This window comes from Mesoplodon bidens (genome assembly GCF_964165515.1).
Source record: "Mesoplodon bidens genome assembly, chromosome: 13".
Taxonomy (NCBI): Eukaryota; Metazoa; Chordata; class Mammalia; order Artiodactyla; family Ziphiidae; genus Mesoplodon; species Mesoplodon bidens.
This window is the reverse complement of record NC_138169.1, coordinates 743,186-765,228: the sequence shown is the minus strand read 5'-3', so window position 1 is coordinate 765,228 and position 22,043 is coordinate 743,186. Positions and strand designations below refer to the sequence as shown.

At 45.7% G+C, this 22,043-nt stretch overlaps 1 protein-coding gene across 3 annotated transcripts; it reads left to right on the top strand.

The window, feature by feature from the left end:
- Nucleotides 1–1,339: 1,339 nt before the first annotated feature.
- On the top strand, nucleotides 1,340–20,185 carry ZNF10 (zinc finger protein 10). 3 transcript variants are annotated; one of them, XM_081252487.1, is made up of 5 exons: nucleotides 1,340–1,440; nucleotides 12,564–12,650; nucleotides 14,164–14,290; nucleotides 14,638–14,733; nucleotides 18,483–20,185. In XM_081252487.1, exons 2-5 carry the CDS (start codon nucleotides 12,618–12,620, stop codon nucleotides 19,943–19,945), a joined length of 1,719 nt encoding a protein of 572 aa, XP_081108613.1. In that variant the 5' UTR covers nucleotides 1,340–1,440; nucleotides 12,564–12,617; the 3' UTR covers nucleotides 19,946–20,185. The 3 variants fall into 3 exon arrangements, with proteins under 3 accessions (XP_081108613.1, XP_081108612.1, XP_081108614.1); XM_081252486.1 differs by lacking the exon at nucleotides 1,340–1,440 and having other exon boundaries at nucleotides 12,379–12,650; XM_081252488.1 differs by lacking the exons at nucleotides 1,340–1,440; nucleotides 12,564–12,650 and adding an exon at nucleotides 12,814–12,933.
- Nucleotides 20,186–22,043: the final 1,858 nt, after the last annotated feature.

The following is a 22,043-nucleotide window of genomic DNA, read 5'->3' as shown; positions in this document are numbered from 1 at the left end:
CTAGGAATGAGCCTTCCTAGTGCCATGGGACAAAACTGGTCATGGGCATTTCCCTGGCGGTCCAGTGGTTAAGACTCCGCGCTTCCACTGCATAGGGCACGGGTTCAATCCCTGGTTGGGGAACTAAGATCCCGCATGCTGCAGCGCAGCCAAACCACCCCCCCCAAAACCAAAAAACTTGTCATGAAATGCCTCCCAAATATTAGCCAAATTTATGACCAAGAGGAGGCACTGTGGAAGAAGAATGTCACCTGCCACATCAGCAAACAAAGGATGTTTGCAGCCTTCAAGTCATCAGCCACTGCAGCCCTCCTGACATCACCCTGAGGGGATTCAGAGTGGAGACAGGCAGGATACTGGCCCTGGAGAGTTAAGATCCTTATCAAAGGAATGACTTCAATGAGCCCAGACTCTTGTGTCTTCCCACACACAGAAAAGTGCTAAGGTCATTAACTTGCGGTGTTTGGTTCTCTTTAACTGACAGAAATCTTCCGAGGTTCTGATTACCTGGCTTCTGTTGCAAGCCTCCTGTATACCCTGCTCCCCCTTTACCTCTGCGGAGCGGTCCCTCCGAGCTCTCGGAGAGGCTGAGCCCGGGCTACGGCCTCAGGAAGTACGCGCAACGTAACGGAATCGTCAACTTATGGGTTGTGCTTTTTTTTTCAATTGACTGGGGTTAAGACAGATGGAAGAACAGGTCCTGGATAAAGTAAGACGTACAAGCAGGACATCCCTCCTCCTCTCACTCACGGCGTAGTCAGGTTCCCTACCTGCGACTGGCTTGCTCACCCCCGGCGCCCGCTCCGCCCCAGGGAACCCACGGCCCCAGGAACACAGCCTCCCGCCCCCGCCCGCTAGCCCCCGCCCCCCAGCTGGGGAGAACTCCGAGGAGGACCCACCGCTCCGGTGCACGCTCCCCTCGCCTTCCCCCCTCCCGCGTCTCCTCAACGTCCGCGCGCCTGCGCGCTCACCTGTCCTCGGGGTGCCTGCTTCTCGCGTGGGAACGACTGGGCTGCAGTGGGAAGGGAGGCGAGAGCGCGCGGAGCAGGCGGCGGCGCCGAGAGCCCTCAGCCGGTAGGCGAGGAGCAGAGCCGCGCGCTGCCCAGGCCCGCGGAGCCAGGGCCGGGACTCCACTTCCCAGGAGCCCCCGCGCCGCCCCGCGGAGCGATTCTGGGCTTTGCGTCCGGCTGCGCTTCTCGGCGGGTCGTGAGTGGACGTGGAGCGCGTGCGCGTGCGCGAAGGCCAGGGGCGCGGCGTGGGCTGTGGGGGCGGGGTGGGCGCAGGAGGCCGGGCGGGGACCGAGCTGCCGCCGCCCGCCCTGCGGACCCGCGCGGGACGCGGAGGCCCGGATGTGGGCGCGCTCGCCGAGCCGCTGCCTTTGTGACGGTGCCGCCCCGCCGGCGACGCTCCCGGTGCTGCGCATGCAGGTGCCGATCGCAGGTACACGCGAAAGGGCTGGATGTGGTTTCTTCCTAGCGGGAGGCGGCGCCGCCGTTTCCTCGTCTCCTCGCCGAGGCGGACGGTTTTCACCAACAAATGGTTTTTCTCCCATGTGGTCTCCCGGCCTGAGTGACCCCCGCTGCCACTTGGATTCGCTCGCCTTCGCGTTGGTGGGACGGGACCCTGACGCCCGTACGCGCCGGGCGGTGGTGGGGAGTTTGAACCACATAGTCTCAGCGATGCAAAATAATATTTCTCATGTTCCTGTTTCTATTTTTTTTCCTTCCTTCCCAACTGGGGCCAGATGTTTAAAACTTTGCATATGGCCTTTCCAGCATCTGCTAAACGTGATCATGCTCTTTTTTGTTAGAGTAGGAAATTTCTTAACAGTAAATGTCCTAACGTTCCTAAAAGACATCCAACGTGGTTATACTGGTTTTAAAAAATATATACTTCTGGATTCTATTCGTGGATATTATAGAAGTTATTATATGCTGCAAACATTGATGAAGTAGGTCTACTTTTAAGAAGTTTGGTGGCAAAAAGGGCTGGATCGATTTCTATTTCTTGCTCCAGTCTAAAAATATTCATTAAAAAAAACTTTACTTATTGAGACTTATTTTGGCAGTTATTTTCCTCAGAATTGCCTGTCTTATCGGTATTTTCAGTGTTTAAGATCAGGAGGTTCGGCATCTCTAGCTCCTGGCTTCCTGATCTTCAGTTGTTGGGTTTTCTTTTTTAATCAAATAGATTAATTGAGGGTGTGTATGTGTTTAACCTAGTTTTACTTTTCAGAGATAGCTCATAATTATTATATTTTTATTTTCTCTTGACAGTTAAACGAATCAAAGTTGTACATAAACTAACACCTGGTATGAATGTGAAAGATGAGGTTGACATCAAAATTACCTAGATCCCACCCAAAGTATGTGGAGAAGGTGAAGAATTTAAGTTCTGTCTTTACTTCATAACAGAATATACTGTTAAAGAAAAAAAATAAGAAGTAAAAGGGAAGACAGGTTGTCATCCACAGTGCTAGCTGAAAAATATTAGTCACCTTAGTGGTGTTGACTAAGGTTAACCTGGGACATAAGTAGCACAACCCCTCCCTGCCCCTTTTTAAACTACCTCAACGCCGCAGTAATTTTCTTCGGTGACCTAACTAATCTCCTCTTTTCTTGTTTCATTAAAATTGTCCCTCTGTCTTGCAAAGCCTCCTGGACAGTGGATGGCACACATTCCTGCCCTTCTTGAAAACTGTTCATTTGTTCTTTCATTCCCTCTCTCAACACATATTTCTTGAGCTCTTAGCATGTGCCAGTCACAGGGCCGGTATTTGAGATATATATCATAAGTTAAATGATGAGTCTGCTTATCAGTATTTTATATAAACATCTCAAACTTTTGTTTAGGACAAGATATTAATAGTATTTACATAGATACAAGGTGTACCTTCTGGAAAAGAGATGACAAAGTATCTAATTAACTCCATCCCCAGCATGTACAAGAGATTTAGTTAATATCAGTGAGCTTTAGTAAAGGGACTGGAAAGAGCCTATATATTAACAGGTTGCTTAACGTCCTCAGGAACAAATTTGCAACTACCTTTGTAGAAGAAAGTCTGTTCACAACAGGAAGAAGATGCCTAGTAATTTTAACTAGAAATGTATCTGAATAATAAGAGAAAACTTAAGAATAATCCTAGGAGTCACAGATAAGAATAAAGGATGAGTAGGAATGAGAGCAGTTCTGTTTATGGATTAAATGCACTTGTCAAGGAAATATTTCTGGGATTGTTTTTTGAAAGAACCCCATGCAATTTGTTCTTTCTTTTATATCTCCGTCTTCTTAAAAATGTTATGAAAGTGACTCATTCCTTTGCCTTTTAATTAGATGAGAAAATGTTTCTGTTAAAGGAAAAATACTCCTAGAAATGATGAGCTCCCTTGGTTTTCATCACATAATTCAAACACTGAAAGCTTAGTAGCATATAGTTGAAAAAACATTTTAGTTTTTAAAAATTTTTGTTTTAAGGAAAAAGAAGTTTCATTGTGTGATATCTCCGTTGTGCTTACAATAGACTTTCACCTGTAGTTTTCCTTATAGCATGACTCAGATCAGCCAGGGTCTTAAATCTTCTGGCTCTGAAGCAAGGTCAGGACTGGTGTGTCACCAGCTGTATATGCTTCTCTGGCTTAGAACCAACACCAGGAGCATAATTTTTGCCTCTTTCCACACAATACCTTTCTGCTGTCTCATCCTTACCTTTTCTGGTCAACATTTTATTATGAAAAAGTTGGAACATACAGCTAAACTGAAAGAAGTTTACAGTGAATACTTGTAACCTCCCCTCCTAGACTCTACCATTAACATTTTACTATACTAATTTGAACATACATCTGTCTGTCCCTTTCTTCATCAGTCCCTCTTTTTTGGGATGCATTTCAAAGTAAATTGCAGCCATCAGTATGCTTTCCTGAAATACTTCTGAATGCATGTGCATTGTTAACCAGAATTTAAGGTTTGTTTCCCTTTTGCTTTTGATGTGAAATTTACATAAAATGAAATGCACAACCTGAGAGTGTCCATTTGTTGAGTTTTCACAGATCTTTGCCTTTTGTACCTTTGAGTATGTCTTTGCTGTCCCTGCTGCTGGGTCCTTTTGCTGATGATCCCTTGTCCTTCACAGATGCCAAATACCAGTGAACTTATTCAGAACCTTAAGAGATCTGTTCTCTTTTGTTAAGAATTACATACTCCATATGCCCAAGCGAAACGATATCCCCGAGAAGGTCTCGCCCGTCCGTGGGCGCTGGTCCTCAAGTACTGGGTCTTCCAGTCTCCATTGCCTGCCCTGAGGGCAGACATCTGTACAAACCACAGGTTATCGCCAAGTGTTTGACAAATGCTGGAGTGAACAAATACAAAGCACGAAGCACTGTGCTGGCCTCTTTCCAGGTTTTAGAGTGAGGTTACCCCAGTTCTCAAGTGGTTCTTCATCTTACAGGGAGGTGGACAAATGAGCTGAGTGTTGAAGTGCTAGGAGCGTGGGCAAAAGGCTCCAGGGATTTTCTCTGGGACGATGGGAAGGCTTTTGGAAAAGGTGGCATGTGAATGAGGCTTAGAGAACATGGGACAAGTGCAGTAGGATTGAAGGTTGAAAGGTTGTCGGGGCCCAGAATGTGGATGATTGTGATCAGAGCTGTGCATGGAACCTCTGTGCCTCAGATCATAACTTCCATAGCCTTCTTGCTGGTGCTGGAAGCTTCTTTCAGGCCATCTCCGCCCTGGTGGTGGGCAGAATAGCAGCTTTCAAAAGACATCTGAGTCCTAACTGCCAGAAACTGTGGCTGTATCAGCTTATTGGCAACAGGAACGGTGTAGATGTGATTCAGCTGAGGACCTTGGAACGGGGAGCCTGCCCTGGGTTATGTGGGTGGGACAGGGGGGCAGAGGGTGGGGGTCCGAGGACTTGTGACAGCGGTGGCAGGGCACAGAGGGCAGTGACCTTGCTGCTGCGGGCTTCCTGCCTGCAAGTCTGGTCCCTCCCTCCGAGCTGTTGAGCCCACCCCTGCCCTGCTTCCCGCCCACAGACACGCCCAGGTCCCCATGTGATCCTACCGCCTCTTCTAGCTCCGCCCTTTCACTGCTGTTCTCGCCTCCAAACTTTTCAGCCCTATTGTGGAATTTGTCTGCTGTTCCCGCTTTAGGGAACCTTCATCTAGGCAGTCAGGGCACTAGAATCCCTAATTCATCGGAACTCTGTTAATCCTCCCTTCCTTGAAATTCTCCCTTCTGGCTTCTGATATACATCTCTGCAGCTCTTCTATAGATCTGTCTGTAGATCTTCTCATTCTCTGGTGGATCTTTCTCTGCTTCCTTTTTGGGCTTCCTTTTCTCTGTTTTCTTCCTAGATACTAATTTATCCCACATTTTTTCCCTTTTAGATCCCCATGATTTTTTTTTAATTAATTAATTTATTTATTTTTGGCCACGTTGGGTCTTTGTTGCTGCTTGCGGGCTTTCTCTAGTTGGGGCGAGCAGGGGCTGCTCATCGTTGTGGTGCACGGGCTTCTCACTGTGGTGGCTTCTCCTGTTGCGGAGCATGGGCTCTAGGCACACGGGCTTCAGTAGTTGTGGCTCGCGGGCTCTAGAGCACAGGCTCAGTAGTTGTGGTGCACGGGCTTAGTTGCTCCGCGGCATGTGGGATCATCCTGGACCAGGGCTCGAACCCATGTCCCCTGCATTGGCAGGCGGATTCTTAACCACTGCGCCACCAGGGAAGTCCCTATCCCACAATTTTCTGGTCCTACAGTTTATTTTACTCTCCATGGTATCTTTGGTTGATTTTTTATACACTGCCACGGTGTCATCTGATAATGCCGTTACCCAGCTTTACCAGATGTTCTGTCTCCTGGTGGGCTTTATAGGAATCATGTCGCGGGGATGTATAATCTCCCTTAGACCCCATCTGTCTCCTTCACCCACATCAGAGTAGACGAATACATCACCCCCAAATCTGTGACTAAAGATCCACCCCCACTGCCCCTCAAGAAGTTGTCCTGTTTGAGAATATAGCTGTGCAGCTTGAGTAGCTCCAGGTAGAACAGAAATGTGGATGGCGGGTGATACAGCTGGATATCCCTCACATCTAAACGTGTCCTTCTCCCTCTCCCTTCTCTGGCTCACGCACCGTGTGCACAGCCAATCCTACCCCCAGACATTATTGTCCATTCTGTCACCCAGAAGCCTGGGGTCACCTTGAACCCTTGACCTGTATCCCATCCACATCTAATCAGTTCCACTGCTGCCCTCCTTTGTGCTCCCGTCTTCTGAATCACAGTTTCCCTCCTGCCTGGTTTCTTTGCAGGTGTTTCATCCCCCTCTAGTCCATCACACAACTACCTCAAAGGGAGGCACATCTGTTGTCATTGCCCAGCTGACAGCATGTAGGCAACAGTCTGTGTTTCTGAGGACGGCACTTTGGGCCTCTGTGACCTCGACCTGGCCTGTTTCTGGCTGCTCCCTGCCCTGCACCGCATTCAACGGCCACACTGAGCTTCTCCCCCAACGTCACCGTCGAAGGCCCTGCCTTTGTTCATGGTTCCCCACCCTCGCTTATCTGCCTGAACTCAGACGCGCTCTGGACTCAGCCTTAGACCCCCAGCTCATGCTAGACTAAGCCTTGAGACTCCCAGCTCGTGCTCTGGACTCAGCCTTGAGACCCCCAGCTCATGCTGGCTGCTGTCTGTACTCCATAGAGGTTGGTTTCTTCAGCTTGGCTTAGCTGCTGAGGGCAGGGATAAATGCTTCACTCACGTTTTATCCCCTGGGCGTGGGACACAGCCAGGATCATAGTAAAGTGTTCAGGAATGATTTAGAAAAATGACAGAAGATCACAATAGTTATCAGCTTACCTGCTGAAAACTCATCCCGGTGTCCCTCCCCTGGCAATATCTGTTGTTACGTTAGAGAAGTCAGTTTTGTTCAGTTGCATAAGAAGATCCTTTGTAAATCTGGTGTCTGATGGAAGGATCTGATTACGCCCAAGAAATGGTAGAAACTGAGAATTAAATAGACTCCATGACAGCTTGGATCAGTGGCTCTCAACCATGGTGCACGTCAGAACCACCTGGAGTGCTCCCTCCCCAGAAAATTACATGAGAATCTCTTGGTGGGGAAGGATGGCATGGGACCCAGGTATTAATAATTTATTAATATAGGGGGAAAGTCCAGTGTGCAATCAGGGCTATAAACTGCCAGTTTAGATAAAGTTTTAAGTAAATTATCTAGAAGTGGGCGTTAAGGGAAATTAGGGTGACATAGGACTATTTGCTTTAAATCATAAAACAGGAGAGTCACTGGAATGAACCTTAGATGTCCATGTAAACTGGAGGCTGTATATAATTTTTTTTTCTTTTTAAATAAGATCCTATTGAAAGTTTATCAGTGACCAGAAATTTCCTGCCTCTTTCCGTGACCTGATCTGTTACCAGGTGTCGTTTGATTAATGGTGTCTTATTATTATTGACTTGTAATTGACTTCTTTGTGACTCCACACATTTCTCCTAATTCTGCCCTCTGGAACAACTCAGAATAAATATTATCCCTGTGGACTTCCCTGGTGGTGCAGTGGTTAGCAATCTGCCTGCCAATGCAGGGAACACGAGTTCGATCCCTGGTCTGGGAATATCCCACATGCCGCAGAGCAGCTAAGCCCGTGCACCACAACTACTGAGCCTGAGATCTAGAGCCTGTGAGCCACAACTACTGAGCCCGCAAACCACAACTACTGAGCCTGTGCTCTAGAGCCCACGAGCCACAACTACTGAGCCTGTGCTCTAGAGCCCACGAGCCACAACTACTGAGCCCGCAAGCCACAACTACTGAGCCTGTGCTCTAGAGCCCATGAGCCACAACTACTGAGCCTGTGCTCTAGAGCCCACGAGCCACAACTACTGAGCCTGTGCTCTAGAGCCCACGAGCCACAACTACTGAGCCCGCAAGCCACAACTACTGAGCCCGTGTGCCACAACTACTGAAGCCCACGCACCTAGAGCCTGTGCTCCACAACAAGAGAAGCCACGGCAATGAGAAGCCTGTGCACTGCAATGAAGAGTAGCCCCTGCTCGCCACAACTAGAGAAAGCCCACACACAGCAGCGAAGACCCAACATAGCAAAAAAAAAAAAAAACATAAATGTTAAAAAAAAATATTGGGCTTCCCTGGTGGCGCAGTGGTTGAGAGTCCGCCTGCCGATGCAGGGGACACGGGTTCGTGCCCCGGTCTGGGAAGATCCCACGTGCCGCGGAGCGGCTGGGCCCGTGAGCCATGGCCGCTGGGCCTGCGCGTCTGGAGCCTGTGCTCCGCAGGGGCAGAGACCACAACAGTGAGAGGCCCGCGTACCACAAAAAAAAAAAAAAAAAAAATATTATCCCTGTTCCACAGGACCTGTAAATGTGTGAAGACCATTCTCTTGCTTCACCCAAGTAATTTCTTATGCAGGCTGGACATCTGTGGTTATTTCAGCCTTTACTCACCTGAGCTCAGTGAGGGAGGGGCCTGTCTGAACAGCCGCTGCTCTGGGCTCAGCCCCTGGAATAGTACTTGGCATGTGGTTCGTGAGCCCTTGGTTAACATCTGGATCAAGAAGGTGTGAACAAGGAACACACACGTTCATCCCACCTTTCCATCCTGCTGACTGGATTCTGACTCCTAGAAATGAGCCTGTGCTCCTCTGATGATACCCCACAGAGAACACGTGTCCGCTTCTGTCTTAACTCCCACAGCTGGTGTGTTCAGCTAAAATTACTCAAGTTTCTGGGGAAGGGTTAAAAGCAGTAAGGACAGACCTGTGCCTGACATCAGAGACCTCACCCCAAGCAGACATGACCTTGGGCAGGTAGCTGTGCTCTCTGGCTGTACTTTTGTTCAGTTCATGTTGCTTCCTGTCCTAGGGACTGTGGGAGCACAGAGGCGAAAGAACACGAAAGCTCCCTGGAGAAATTAGGGAATGACACAGGAAAGGGTGATGTTTGATCTTGCGGGATGGGTAGGATTTTACCAAGCGGCACGAGAGGGCAGAGCCTTCCTGGCTTAGGACTAGGGCATGTGAAGAGGTTAGGCAGTTCAGGTGGTGCAGCGTGGATGGGGGGGGTGGGGGGGTTGATGGTACATTTAGGGCTAGTGAGGGAGAAAAGGGCCCGCCACAAAGAACCCTCAATCCATGCTGAGGACTTGGCCCGTTTTCCTGTGAGTACTGGGAGATTAGCAGAGAATTCTAATCAAGAAGCGCAACTTACGTGTTTTACAGAGATGATGCTGATGTGGACACTCATCAGAGTGAGAAAGACCGGAGGCGGAGAAGCCAAGCCTGAGCCAAGGCCGTGGGATCTGGAGGGGTGGGCTAGCGAAATGTCTAGGGGGGGATTTACAGGTTGTAGTAACTGATTGGATGTTAAGAGGACAGAGTCTAGAAAGATACTAGCGTCACTTGTCCCTAGATGTCGTGTATGTTTTTAATTAACAAGCAGATAATGCTTACCGTGTGTCAGGCACTGTTTTCTGTGTTTTACAAATATGGACTCATTTAATTCTCATAATAACCCTACGGTAGGCACTGTTTAGTCCCCAGTGTACAGATGAAGAGACCGAGATACTGAAAGGTTAAGAAGCCACCTGTGAGCAGTGGAGCGGGGTCTGAACCCAGGCAGTCTGGCTGCAGAAGCCATGCTGTTAACCACAGTTGGGAATATGCACTTGAGGTTGGGGAAGACCTAGGGGCAGAGGACAGGGTGATCTGTTCACTCCAGCCCAACACCGAGCCTGTCGCGAGCCAAAAACGGGATGGACCGTGGGGTAAAACGAGTAGGCGTGCTCCATGCCTTGGAAGTGCCCAGGGGGCCATTGAAACGGCGGAGACTGGGAAAGACGGAGAAGCAACAAAGGGTGACCTACATTTAAACTAATCATAATTTTTAATTTTTATGAGTATTTTTAATCTTTAAAAATGGATGTATAGTTGATTTACAATGTTGTGTTAATGACTGCTGTACAGGGAATTCCCTGCTGGTCCAGTGGTTAGGACTCTGTGCTTTCATTGCTGAAGATGTGGGTTCAATCCCTGGTCGGGGAACTAAGATCCCGCAAGCCGTGCGATGTGGCTAAAAGAAAAAAAAAAAATTACCGCTGTACAGCAAAGTGATTCAGCTATATATGTGTGTGTGTGTGTCCATTCTCTTTTTTCATATTCTTTTCCATTATGGTTTAATAATAGGCTATTGAGTATAGTTCCCTGTGCTCTACAGTAGGACTTTGTTGTCTGTCCATTCTATATATAATGGTTTGCATCTGCTGACCCCAAACTCCAAATCCTCCCTTCCCCCTCGGCCACTACAAGTCTGTTTTCTCTGTCTGTGGGTCTGTTTCTGTTTCATAGCTAAGTTCATTTGTGTCATATTTTAGATTCCACACATAAGTGATATCGTATGGTATTTCTCTTTCTTTTTCTGACTTACTTCACTTGGTATGATAATCTCTAGTTGCATCTAATCATAAGTTTTTAAGTCATTAGAGAAGACTAAGAAGTACCAAGCTATATAGAGGAAAACGAGGTGAGGGGCTAGCAAAGTCAATAAACAGGTTCAAGAACAATTGAGAGGTCAGCAGTGCCTCTATAACAGGTGTCATTGGTGAAAACCAGGTTAGCACTGGTGAGGGGTCAGAAACCGTAGTGCTTTTATTCATGTACAATAAGTATGGGTAGAATTGAAATGGAAATCCTTAAGATCTCCAGAAGACAAGGGGGGCAAACAATGTAAAAGAAAGCAAATACAAAAGAGCCATAAACATAAACATATGGAAAATATTCAAACCTAGTATTCCAAAGGTGGAAATTAAAGATACCATCTAAATTTAAAACAAGTTAAAAGTGCAGTGTTTATAGACTTCTACTTCTGTCCAAGATGGAGTAACAGGGAGGGGATTTACCTATCCTCTTGCCCAAACAAACAGCAACAACAACAAAAAGACAAAATACATGAAGCAATCATTTAAAGACATTCGATATCAGACCACAAAGGACAGTTATCCCTGAGAGATGGAAAACCAAGCAGGTTAGCCCTCTGACTGCCCCGGTTTGTTGCCTTGAGAGGGTTTCCAGGTTACAGCAGAGGTAGGGGAAGCTGAGAGGGGCTGAGCAGACCCTGAGTCCAGAATGCAGAGCTGAGGCTGGGGAGGGCAGGGCAGCAGCCTTCACAGAGTGCAGAGGGTGCCCTTGAGTGATCACACAGAGCACACATGGGGGAGGAAGCTGCAGGGAACAGCACGTGGTGTTCACATGGGGGTTATGGCCATTACTGCTGGCCAGGCTGGAAAGCTCTTCTGATTCCTGGAGCATTGGGAGTGGAGCTCTATGAAGCACTGAAAGGAAAAATACCTGTCTACTTAGGATTCTATATTTGGCAAAAGTATATTTCAACAACAAAGGCAAGACAACCTCCAGAATGGGAGAAAATATTTGGAAGTTATTTTATCTGATAAGGGTTTACTATCCAGAATAGATAAAGAACTACAATTCAACAACTAAAAGACAAATGACCCGGGCTTCCCTGGTGGTGCAGTGGTTGAGAGTCTGCCTGCCGATGCGGGGGACGCGGGTTCGTGCCCCAGTCCGGGAAGATCCCACATGCTGTGGAGTGGCTGGGCCCGTGAACCATGGCTGCTGAGCCTGCGCGTCCAGTCTGTGCTCCACAATAGGAGAGGCCACAACAGTGAGAGGCCTGTGTACAGCAAACAAACAAACAAACAAACAAAAAACAAAAAAACAAACCACAGTGAGATACCACTTCACCCCTACTAAGATGGCTATAAAATTTAAAAGATGCCACAACAAGTGTTGGCAAGCATGTGGGGAAGTTGGAACCCTTGTACATTACTTGTGTGAAAGTAAAAGGATGCAGCCACTATGGAAAACAGTTTGGTGGGTCCTCAAAAACCTAAACATAAAATTACCATATGAGCCAGCAATTCTACTCCTAGGTATACCTGTCAGCAGATGAGTGGATCAACAAAATGTGGTGGGTCCACACAGCAGAGTATTATTCAGCCATTAGAGTGAACTACTGATACAGGCTACAACATTCATGAACCTTGAAAACATGATGCTGAGTGAAATAAGCCTGACACGAAAGGGCAAATATCGTATGATTCCCTTTTAACCTATAAGGGAAAAGAATCTGAAAAACAATATATATATATATGTAAAACTGAGTCACTTTGCTGTACACCTGGAACTACCACAACATTGTAAATCAGCTATACTTCAGTAATAAAAAGGATTTTTAAAAAATAAGAGGATTTGATGTAGTATTAGAACCATTCGGTTCCAAATGAAATATAGCATGGAACTCTAGAGATTGCAGGGTGAGGGAGAGGCAGTCTTCGGAGCTCTTTTCTTCCTACTCCTGGGGATTTCGGGCACTATAGGTGTATTTCTGGAACAGTCAGATGTCGTCTGGATGTGTGGATGTATAGGTACAGCAGTTGGTCTGAGGGAATCTAGGCTCGTGATGAATGAGCCCCAGGTCACAGCACCTCTCCTCACGTTTCTGCCTTTTCCGCAGCTTCACCTGCTTGGGATCTCCTGTTCCTCAGGAGGCGTCAGGAGCGAGGAGGGCATGGAGGTCGAGCCGCTAACCGCCCCGTCCCACGTAAGTTGGGCTGCCTTCATTCTTTGTTTTCCGACTGAGAATCCCTCTTTAGTTAAGGGTTCTTAAGGGGTCCGTATCTCAGACACTTCCTCCAATAGACTAGCACTGTTTGTTTGCTTTATTTATAGCTGTAGTTTTATTTCCTTTCATATCAAAGAAACACAACTTGAACAGAGATGTGTGAAATATTGAGGACTCTGATGAGATGCTCTTTCGTCTACAATGAGGAATGACTGAGCACACAGCAAGCTTTCTCCCTTCAAGATGATGACAGAACTGGGATGTTGGTGCCTTTCTGAGGGATTCTCTGGTCCCTGGTGGTCTTGGGTGTGGGGCTGGTGTGTTCATTCCTCCCTGGGGACTGCCTGTGGAGGAGCTTGGGGACAAGTTAGGTAATTATCCAGGAGTAACTGCAACCAAGGCAGGAAGAGCCCCGGGGCAGAGTGGGTCCTCTGGGGACAGAGAGATGGGTGGGGGACCCTCCTTCAGCCTCACTCAGCTTCGCCCCTAGATGATCCCTCATACTTTACTTCTACGTATATTCAAAACCCCACCAGAAAGCATAGTCTTTGCTTTTGGCTGTCCTACATATTTTGAAGGATTTAAGAGAAGAAAAGTAGTCTATTGTATTTACCCAGATATTTACTCTTTTTCTTTCTCACTCATCATTCCTGAGATTTAAAGTTTCTCTCTTGTATCCTTTCCCTTCTGCCTGAAGAATTGCCTTTAGCATACTTTTAGAGCAGGTCTGCTGGTAACAAATCCTGTTTGTTTAACTTTCTTTGAGAATGTATTTTTCATCATTCCTGAAAGATATTTTCACCTAATAATTGAAATTCTCGCATGACAGTTCTTTTCTTTCAGCATTAAAAAATCCCCACTATTCCACTGTTGTTTTACCTTCACAGTCTTTGATGAGAAATGCTCAGTTATTCAAATGGGTTTTTTTCTGTGTGTCATCTATATAGATCCTTTTGATGTGTCTAATAAAGGCCTTGCTTCTGTATCTATTGTTTTGTTACTATTAAAATATAATCTCTTCTCCATTTTTTAAATGCCTACCAATATTTTGGAAAAATGTTTTGGAAATTTATTTTAGGTCATAAAACATGGCTAGGTTGGTCTCTTAAGCGTAAAGTTGCACTTGAACTCAGGACTGTTTTTCCCTTCTTCTCCTGCCTTGTATTAGGTTCTAATTATTTCACATAAGTGTAGATTAACTGATTCTCCTTGCTTTAGCTGTTTACAACATACTTGATTTAAATGAAAGTGTTTATGACAGTTTCTAAACTGAAAACATAACAGGGAACTGGTTTCTAGACAGTATGTACTTAATACCATTCCTTTTAGGACTTGTCCAGAATTCAACCTAAATACTACTCACTCCTAGAATGGATTCTGTTCTATCCTGTTTCCCTACCCAAGTGCTATCTGCCTAATCTCTCTTTCTGTCAATATTCGGGAAAGGGAGGGCAGAGATATACATCAGGCTCAAATTTGCTTTGTGTTGTAGACACTGGTGACCTTCAAGGACATACTTGTGAACTTCACGAGGGAGGAGTGGAAGCTGCTGGACCCCGCTCAGCAGCTCATGTACAAAGATGTGATGTTGGAGAACTACAGAAACCTGATGTCCTTGGGTGAGATGGACCTCTGTTTGAGGGGTTTGGGTTCCTCATTGATCAAAAGGTATGGGGAGCCTGAAGCATACATTGGAGTGTGAGCTTGGGGCCAGGGACCTAATTTCTTTTGGGCATGGAACAGGGTTTTCATACTCCTTCTGCTTTTATGAAAAACAAATTGTTTTGGTTTGTTGAATTTTAAGAAATGTGTATTTTGCTGCCTCTGTAGCCCTACCTTGTATACTCTTCAGAGCCCCCCAGGACTATTGAAGGGGCCGGGGGTTGGGGGTGAACTGGGATGCTTCTTTGTGTCCAGCCCAGAGCTCCCAACCCTCGCCCAGTTCTTTATCTTTCACTGGGAACAGGGCATCAGCTTCCCAAGCCAGAGGTGATCCTGCAGTTGGAGAAGGGGGAGGAGCCGTGGCTGATGGAGAGATGGATTCACCAAGAGACCCATCCAGGTGAGGACCAGACCGCCTGTTAGGGGCAGGAGTCCCTGGCGAGAGTGGTCACTAGTTCTCTGCATTTCGAAGGTGAGGACTGGGTTTATTTAGCTTCGGTTTCCCCACTGCTAGTCTGCTTTCTACAGTCTTGTCACACTTCCATTTGCATTCATTAAAATTACCTTTCTGTTTCAGTGCTTGGTTCCAGCCCTGTTCATATTGCTTTCCTGATTATTACTACTAACTCAAGCATCTGCGTTCTCTTATCTTTCATAGAATTATTCTGTTATCTTTGCCTGTCTTTCCCCTGTCCTGTGTCCCTGCCCACAGCCTTTGATCCGCTGCTCTGTGTAAGTTCTGCCATGGGACCCCATCGCCTGCCCCTGCTCTGAGTTTGTTTTTTGCCGGTTGCAGCAGAGGCCTCACCAATCCCTGTTGACTTAACCCTCCTTCCCTTCCAGAACTGCTGCTCTCAAAAACACCTGTTTTCTCATTATAATCTAGCTCTTTATTTAATTGTTTTTCATTTTAATCTTAATATCTGTAAAATGCAGACCACTGTGTGGATTCCTAGCATCAGTCCTTTCCCCAGCTTCCCTGTGTAGAGAAGATCAGCCTTCTGGGTTAAGAAATGAAGGCAGTGCTTCATCTTCCTCCTATTCTGTTCTCTCTGGGCCATGCTGTCTCTGACCCCTGTCTCTAAGCTCAGTGCTCTGATGTCTTTCTCCTTAGCCCAGCCATCTGGGGGGTTGCTGTCTGGATCTTGCTGCCGATGGCCAACTCCATGTGCTGGTGACCCACGTGGGCTCCTGGGGACACATGGCCTCTCAGGCCCGGTGCAGTCTAGGCACCTCATAATCCTCTGGCACTCACGCCCACTCACGTCAGGCATTTCCCTGTACCTCAGGCTGTGAGTGTGATGTGAATGAAGTTGCCAGCGTCTCAGTCGTCCTCTGTGTTTCGCCTCCAGTCCTTTTTTGTGAAACCTTTTGGCTTATTAAGTACAGGTTCCTTCTTTTTCTGAGCTTCCACTTTGTTTCTACTTTTAAATGTCGTAAATTTTGTTTTTGACTTTTTTTACATTGGGCCTCGTAGGTGACTGTAGCCAGAACCTGTCTCAGGGCAGGTCCCTCAGACACTGGGATGGAACTTGATCAGTCAGCTGCTTTGGGGCCATGGCAGGAAAGACTGTTCTCTGTTTCCTTTCATTTCCCTATTTCTTCCTGTCCTTATTTTTTCCATTCATGTGTTCAGTTTAGCAGGCTTTCCTGGATGTCTGTTGACAAGTATCCAAAAATAACTGACCATAACCAGCAGTTTAAATTTTTAATGGGAAATTTGTTGTCAAAAGAAATACTGAAATTCCATGTATGTGCTTAATCGACTGGAATTTAAGGGAATCTACAAGCTATGGGAACTTCTTTATCAAAATGAAAAATATAATGGGTGATGGCTTTAAAAACTCAGATGATGAATTCATTAATGGATGCTGCAGATTTTGAAGATAACGCACCTGAGTTATCTTCCACATTACAGAACACATGGAAGATTTTTAGGACTTTAATGCATCCGTGTTTTCTGTCGCTTTCTCCAGACTTGTCTTTCCATACCCATCCCTACCCCTTATCACACATGTTCATTCTAGAATTTTCCAGTTGGCATTAGTAGTTTGAAAAACTTCTCCATGGGATTCTGATGCACTGGGTAGAGGAGAGGGAAAAGATGGTATATGTCCTGTCAAAACTCATCAAGGTAGAGATGTGTGTATATGTAATGGAGTATTATTTATCCTTAAAAAGGAAGGAAATACTGCAGTTTGCTACAATGTAGATGAACTTTGGGGACATTATGCTGGGTGAAATAAGCCAGTCTCAGAAAGACAAATAGTGTATGATTCCACGTATGTAAGGTGCTTGAAGTAGCCAAAATTATAAAGACACAAAGTATAATGGTGATTACTGGGAGCTGGGTTGAGGGGATATTGGGTCCTTATTGTTTAATAGGTATGGAGTTTCAGTTTTACAAGATGAAAATGGATGGTGGTGATGGCTGTACAACAATGTGAATATACTTAATACTTGAATTGTGCACTTAAAAATGGTTAAGATGGTGCATTTTATGTTATATGTATTGTTTTAATCACAATTTTTTAAAAAAGAAATCAGGGTGGGGAAGAAACTAGCAACTAACAGAGCTGGGAATGAAAATGAGGACTGGGAAAGGGGTTTGGGTTGTACAAAGGAGGCAGTTAGGAGCCTGGCACAGGGATTGTTTACCAGGGATTGTTTCCTGTGGCAGCCAAAACAAAGTTCCACAAACTGGGTGGCTTAAATCAACACATTTATTGTTTCACAGTTCTAGAGGTCAGAAGTCTCTAGAACTGCGTGGGCAGGCCGTGTGCCTTCTGGGGCTCCAAGGGAGGGTCCTTCCCACCTCTTCCAGCTCTGGTGCCCCAGGTGCCCCTTGGCTTGTAGACACATCACCTCACCCAGCCTCCATCTTCACATGGCCTCCTCCCCTGTGTGTCTGCCTCTGTATCTTCTCTCCTTTTCTTGTAAGGACACCAGTCAGACTGGATTAGGGCCCTCCTACACCAGTACTACTGCATCTTAACTAATTACATCTGCAATGATCCTATTTCCAAATAACTAATTACATCTGCAATGATCCTATTTCCAAATAAGGTCATAACCTGTGATACTGGGGGTTAAGACTTCAGCATATCTTCTCTGGGGAACACAATTCACCCCATACACCAAGTAAGAGTAGAGTATTGCCCCACTTATGTAGGAAGAGGTGGTATTGGGTAAATAGTGGATTTTTTTCTAGATTTCAGAACCAAACATTTTAGCTGAAAGGCATTGAGAAACAAACGCAGGCTCTGAACCAGGGAAAATAATTTGCAGTAATACGCATGCATATAAACAGAAGGGCGAAAAGTCCAGGAGAATGTGAGTTAGGGTTCAGGTTCTGAGTTAGTGTCCTGCGTTAGTCCTGTCAGTTTTAATTAAGTCTTGGTGTCTCAAAACAAAGGAATCAAAGTAGAAGATGGGGATGATGATAACAGTGAGCATTACAAACCATACTGCTTCAGTGATGAGCTCCCACCTTATACGATACTTAGGATAACCTTATAGGTCCTTAGATGACAGAGAAGCAATATGATTTTTGAAAAGTTTAGCAACTTGTCTAAATTCACCACTAGGAGTAGCAAAGCGTAGGTTAGAACCTGTATCTGGGTCCCTTCTGTGCAGTCACCCTGCCAGCCGACCCCATGGCCTTTCTGAGAGGTTTGCTCTGTCAGTCACATGTCATCATTCTGTACTGCTTTGGTGGCATAGATAGAAGTCATTTCCTGCCACATGGCTGCTTTCATGGTTTAGGAATGTGAAGAATTCACGTCGGAGAAGGGCCTGGCAGCAAGGAGACACGTCAGGTTCTTGTATCATTAATAGTTGGGTTAGATCGTGGCAGTGCAGTGCTTTCTGGGTTTCCTTAATTGCCACCCCAGCACTGAATATCCTGATCCCATGTGTCATAGCCAGTCCTGTGGCTTCTCTTACCCTCTTTGCTCCTTTTATGTGCATATTATAACCCGGCCCGTTTCCTGTTAATGGACCTTCCTTCCCTTTCTCACTCTCTGTCAAGGTTACAAAACCATATTTAAAAGCAACTCTGCGTGACTTACATACTTTTTTCTACATATATCCTGCCATTCTGACCTTAATACTTTTCTTAGTTATGCAAAGCTTTTCCATTTCTTTCAGATTTGGAGACTGCAGTTGAAGTTAAATCATCAACTTCTAGTAAGAGCATTTCTAAAGATAAACACTCTTGTGATGTTAAAATGAAAAGAATGGCAAAGAGTGATCTCTGGTATTTGTCCCTGGAAGAAGTCTGGACACGTGAAGGTCAGTTGGACAGGCCCCAGGACAGCCAGGAGAGACATCTGAGGCAAGTGGCATTCACCCAAAAGAAAGCACTTCCTCAGGAGAGAGTCTGTGAAAATGGGAAATACGGGAGAAACTGTCTTCTTCCTGCTCAGCTAGCACTGCGAGAGTATTTCCATAAACATGACTCACATCCTAAAAGTTTGAAACATGATTTGGTTTTCAGTGGTCATCAGGAAAGTTATGCAAGCAACAGTAATGACTGTGGTCAAACCTTCTGTCAAAACATTCACCTTCTTCAATTTGCAAGAACTCAAGCAGGAGATAAATCGTACAGATGCCCTGATAACAACTCTCTTACTCATGGTACATCCCTTGGTATATCAAAGGGTACGCATAGAGAGAAACCCTATGAATGTAAGGAATGTGGAAAATTCTTCAGCTGGCGCTCTAATCTTACCAGGCACCGGCTTATTCATACTGGAGAAAAACCCTATGAATGTAAAGAATGTGGAAAATCTTTCAGCCGGAGTTCTCACCTCATTGGACATCAAAAGACTCATACTGGTGAGGAACCCTATGAATGTAAAGAATGTGGGAAGTCCTTCAGCTGGTTCTCTCACCTTGTTACCCATCAGAGGACTCACACAGGAGACAAACTGTACACATGTAATCAGTGTGGAAAGTCTTTTGTTCACAGCTCCAGGCTTATTCGGCACCAGAGAACTCATACTGGAGAGAAACCTTACGAGTGTGCCGAATGTGGGAAGTCTTTCAGACAGAGCACGCATCTCATTCTGCACCAGAGAACCCATGTTAGGGTGCGGCCCTACGAATGCAGTGACTGCGGGAAGTCTTACAGCCAGAGGTCTCACCTTGTCGTCCATCATAGAACTCACACTGGGCTGAAGCCCTTTGAGTGCAAAGATTGCGGAAAATGCTTTAGTCGAAGCTCTCACCTTTTCTCACATCAGAGAACCCATACTGGGGAGAAACCATATGCATGCCATGACTGTGGAAAATCCTTCAGCCAGAGTTCTGCCCTCATTGTGCACCAGAGAATTCATACTGGGGAGAAACCATATGAATGCTGTCAGTGTGGGAAAGCCTTCATTCGGAAGAATGATCTTATTAAGCACCAGAGGGTTCATGTTGGAGAAGAGACCTATAAATGTAATCAGTGTGGGATCATCTTCAGCCAGAACTCTCCACGTATAGTATATCAAATAGCTCACACAGGAGAGCAGTTCCTAACATGTAATCAGTGTGGGACAGCACTTGTTAATAGCCCTAACCTTATTAGATACCAGACAAATCATATTAGAGAAAATGCATATTAATGTAATAAATATGGAATTCTTCACAAAGAGCAGTAACTTTATTTAGCGTTGGAGAACTCCTTCTGGAGAGGAGCTGCTTTCAGTCTTGTTACTACCCTTTCGTGCACTAGAGAATTGGTCCTGGAGGGGGAAAAACACACAAATTTCACTTTAGTATATCAGATTGTCTTCTTTTCCCAAATTCCCACAAAAGTAGTTGGCCTGGGAGCATTCTTCACCCAGCATTGAATGCTAAAATCTGAGAAGGAACCATTAAGTAAGTGAGTTATTGATAGATGATCCAGCTTTGTTTCCTTCAAAAAAATAAATGAGAGTTCTACCTCAAAAAGGCAAATAAATGAGAGTTGCTGCTGAAGGGAATAAAAAATGGGTATAGTTATTGTAACAAACAATGGAAAATGATATTCCAGTGAATTAAGATGCCATTTTTTACTTGATTGTCCCTCTCTCCTGGGACACTTTGTAGTGTTTAGTCTGTTTTATGTGTCTGATATAAACCACATTTTGATTAGCAGCAGGGACAATCTTATCATGTGAGTCAGAGAAGGAAGAACATATTTACTACTGTTAGTATCCAGTTTAAATATATTTGCATGTGGGTAACAATTGAAAACGTATCTATGGATAAATGAGCAGAATTGACTTGTTAGATAAGGGAATTATGAGTGAGTTTTATAGTCTATTAGGTGTCACTGTAATAATTATTTGAAGACGCTTTTAAATATTAAAAAAGGATATCCAGTTTCTCCTGTTCTACCATCAAGGAAGCTTGAGAACCTCCTGCTAGCAAACTTTCCCATTAATTCTAAGTTGTTTGGGGTCATAGAGTTGTTCTCCTTGGGACAGGCTGCTAAAGACTCTTGGGAGGTTAAACACAATGATCCTCTGGATGTTGGAACCTAAAGGAGCATTGGGTACTTGGAACACGCCAGGGAGAAGCTCCATTTGAGTGGGAGCAGGTACCCAGGCAATACTTGGAGCAAGTATGCTCCTAAAATAGACACAGCGCTGCTTGTATCTTTATGAAGAAAACAGTGGTTAAGAGTATACGTCTGAGCTGGGCTCCCCAAGTTGAACTCCCACCTCTGTCCTTCCCTTGCTGAGTGAACTTGGGCATGCTGCCTAGCTGCTCTGTGCCTAACTTACAGATGTCCTCCTCTGCAAATTAGGGATACCATTACTTACCTCATGGGATCGTGGTGAGGAGCAAACAAGTAAACATATAAAGAGCTTAGAACATGCCTCATGTGTATGAAGTGCTTTATTACATTAGGTGTGATTGTTAACATTACATTATTGCCCCACCTAGTGTCTGTCATTCACTTTAAACGGCTTGATTGCCAGTAAGAACTGATGGAGTTCTCACTTCCCTTCCAGTCACACATGTCTTCCCTTTTACCTGCATCAGAACTTACCAACCAAGGAAATCACTGACCCGTAGTGGGTATATGGATGCATTTCTGAGGATCAGTAAACAGCTTTTTTTTTTTTTTTTTTTTTTTGTGGTACGCGGGCCTCCCACTGCTGCGGCCCCTCCCGTTGCGGGGCACAGGCCCAGCGGCCACGGCTCACGGGCTCAGCCGCCCCGCAGCACGCGGGATCCTCCCGGACCGGGGCATGAACCCGCGTCCCCCGCATCGGCAGACGGACCCTCAACCACTGCGCCACCAGGGAAGCCCAGTAAACAGCTTTTAATATTGCATGCAAAAGCATTCTCTTTGTACGGAGGTTTTCCCTTTAAGAGAGAGGAACCTAATCTTCAGATTCTCTGGTAAGTCCATTACCCAAAAAAGATTTAGAAAGAGAATCTATTTTAATTCTCTGTTTCATTCTGTAAATGGATCTTGTGTGTGTAGGGACTGACCATTATTTGCCACTTTCCAGCAAACAATGTGTATGTGTTAGATGCTCACTGATTGTTGAATGATACAAAGATTGTTGAGAATAACAGGACGACAACCTTGCTGTCTCTCCCAGGACTAATCTAGAAATGCTTGTTAGACTCGAGAGACCTGAGAACTGCAGGAGCAAGAGGCCACAGCTCACTCTTCTGGCACGGTTGGGATGAAGGCCTCACGTTTTGAGAACCTCCTGGCGC

What these genes read in the sequence shown, in the direction of transcription:
- ZNF10 (XM_081252486.1), top strand. Translation starts at nt 12,459, where the DNA reads ATGTGTGGATGTATAGGTACAGCAGTTGGTCTGAGGGAATCTAGGCTC. An exon ending in CGCTAACCGCCCCGTCCCAC is followed by an intron (nt 12,651 to 14,163) that starts GTAAGTTGGGCT and finishes TTTGTGTTGTAG; the next exon opens with ACACTGGTGACCTTCAAGGA. An exon ending in TCACCAAGAGACCCATCCAG is followed by an intron (nt 14,734 to 18,482) that starts GTGAGGACCAGA and finishes CATTTCTTTCAG; the next exon opens with ATTTGGAGACTGCAGTTGAA.